The sequence below is a fragment of the Atta cephalotes genome, assembly GCF_000143395.1.
Source record: "Atta cephalotes unplaced genomic scaffold scaffold00105, whole genome shotgun sequence".
Classification (NCBI taxonomy): domain Eukaryota; kingdom Metazoa; phylum Arthropoda; class Insecta; order Hymenoptera; family Formicidae; genus Atta; species Atta cephalotes.
This window is the reverse complement of record NW_012130169.1, coordinates 56,781-58,983: the sequence shown is the minus strand read 5'-3', so window position 1 is coordinate 58,983 and position 2,203 is coordinate 56,781. Positions and strand designations below refer to the sequence as shown.

Genomic DNA, 2,203 nt, shown 5'->3' with positions numbered 1-2,203 from the left:
GTTACGGTTAACGTAACGAAGTTTTTTAGTTTACGTTACTACGTTAGGGTTAGGTACGTGTAGTAACTACTAACTAAGTAGTTATTAGTATGGTGTGTGTGTGTGTGTGTGTGTGTGTGTGTGTGTGTGTGTGTGTGTGTGTGTGTGTGTGATTGTATAATTTTTGTTTGCATGTGTTGCTCTATATTAAAAAAAATTCAGGATTGGGAAATGTTATTTTCCGTTATTTTAACGTTATTTTTTAAATAAATATTTTGATAATGATAACGTTGCAATATTTTTTACGACGCTAAGGACGCTTGTACTAAGATCGGAAAAGTCGCTTTGAAAAGTAGCTTGTCACTATTATGCGTTACTTATTGAAAAAAAGTATACATAACGAGTTATAAATAAAAAAGTAACACGTATTACAAATTAGGAGTTATTTTTTTCAATTACGAATGATTTTTTTCAATCAGTTACAAGTAACGATTGACTTTTCCAACTCTGGTGTTATCATTACTGTTATAAAATAATTCGTAATGTCATTACTAAATCATTGTAATAAGCAGGTAACGAGCAGCAAAGTAATGACGTTACTTCTTGTCTCTCTGTGAAAAAGATTAATTATTACATTTTTTAGGTTTATGTCGAGTTTCAATAGGCCTAACTTGAGGTACAGTATAATATCGAAGAAAGGGAAAAATTGTTCTGATGAAATCGTAGCTACGATAATGACAAAATTTAAAAATACTTGTGGCATCGTATATTGTTTATCGCGTAAGGATTGCGAAGATTACGCTGCACATATGAAAAAAAATGGTATTAAAGTATTGAGTTATCATGCAGGACTTTCAGATACTCAAAGAAGCAACTGCCAAGGAAAATGGATTTCCGATGAAGTACATTTGTTATATTGCGTACACAACAAAATACATATATGCACGTACACACGTACATATACACTGATATAATGTATAAAATCATGTATGAAATGTGTAATTATAAAAGTATAAAATATTAAAGTGTGTATGTGCATGTAGACATATGTGGGTGTATTTTTAATAAAATTACACGTTTACATACTTTTTTCAGGTACATGTTATATGTGCAACTATAGCCTTTGGAATGGGTATCGATAAACCAAACGTGCGCTTTGTAATACACGCAGCCTTACCAAAGTCTATAGAAAGCTATTATCAGGAAAGTGGTCGCGCTGGTCGTGACGGTGAAATAGCAGATTGTATTTTATTTTATCATTATGCAGACATGCACAGAATCAGAAAAATGATTGAACAGGATAATCCAAATCCACAAGTCATTAGTACACACATGGATAATTTATTTAAGATGGTAGCATTTTGTGAAAATCGTACAGACTGTCGTAGATCATTACAGCTTAATTATTTTGGAGAAATATTTGATAGGCAACAATGCATCTCGAATAAAATAGCTACGTGTGATAATTGCAGGTCTAAGGTATGTCATATGGATTAGATAAATAATTATCACAAAAATATAGTTATCTAAATGGAATTGGTAATAATTAATAATTTTAGGCCGAGATTACAATGTTGGACGTTACTGAAGACGCAAAAGAGATTATGAAAGCTGTACGAGATATTAACAATAGAAAGAATTGCAAACTTACATTAGTATTTTTAACAGACATTTTTAAGGGTAGTGATCTGAAAAAAATTAGAGAATCAGGTTTATTGTTTGTTATACTTATTTTATATATATATATATATATATATATTCAATAAAAAAATGAATTGATATTTATATTAATGATACAACTAAATAATTCTTTATACAGGTCTTACAAACCATCCTTTATATGGTCGTGGTAAATCATGGAATAAAAGTGACATAGAACGCCTTTTGCATTATATGGTATTGCAAGAATATTTACAAGAAAATATGTATATTAATAACGAAATTGCTTGTGCATACGTAAAAATTGGACCAAAAGCGAGTGAACTCATGACAAAAAAAGATGTAAAGGTATTTAATCTTAATAGAATATCTAGAATGTAAAATGTATAATGAAAAGTTTATATCATTTTCGACATTAATATTCAAGTCATATACATGTTTATGTGTATATATTAGATATTTCGTACCGTTTTTCCCCTATAAATATATCTTGAAAAAACGACACGAACTTTTCGCGGTACTTTATATATATTTTATATATATATATATATATATATATATATAG

General features: G+C 29.3%; 1 protein-coding gene across 1 annotated transcript in view; it reads left to right on the top strand.

Annotated features, from left to right (window-relative positions):
- Window positions 1-2,203, top strand: part of LOC105625034 (Bloom syndrome protein homolog) — an 8,733-nt gene that overhangs the window by 4,017 nt on the left and 2,513 nt on the right. The window contains exons 9-12 of the mRNA XM_012206374.1: window positions 623-881; window positions 1,075-1,458; window positions 1,539-1,689; window positions 1,799-1,986. Coding sequence (XP_012061764.1) covers window positions 623-881; window positions 1,075-1,458; window positions 1,539-1,689; window positions 1,799-1,986 — 982 coding nt within the window. The remainder of the gene's footprint in view (window positions 1-622; window positions 882-1,074; window positions 1,459-1,538; window positions 1,690-1,798; window positions 1,987-2,203) is intronic.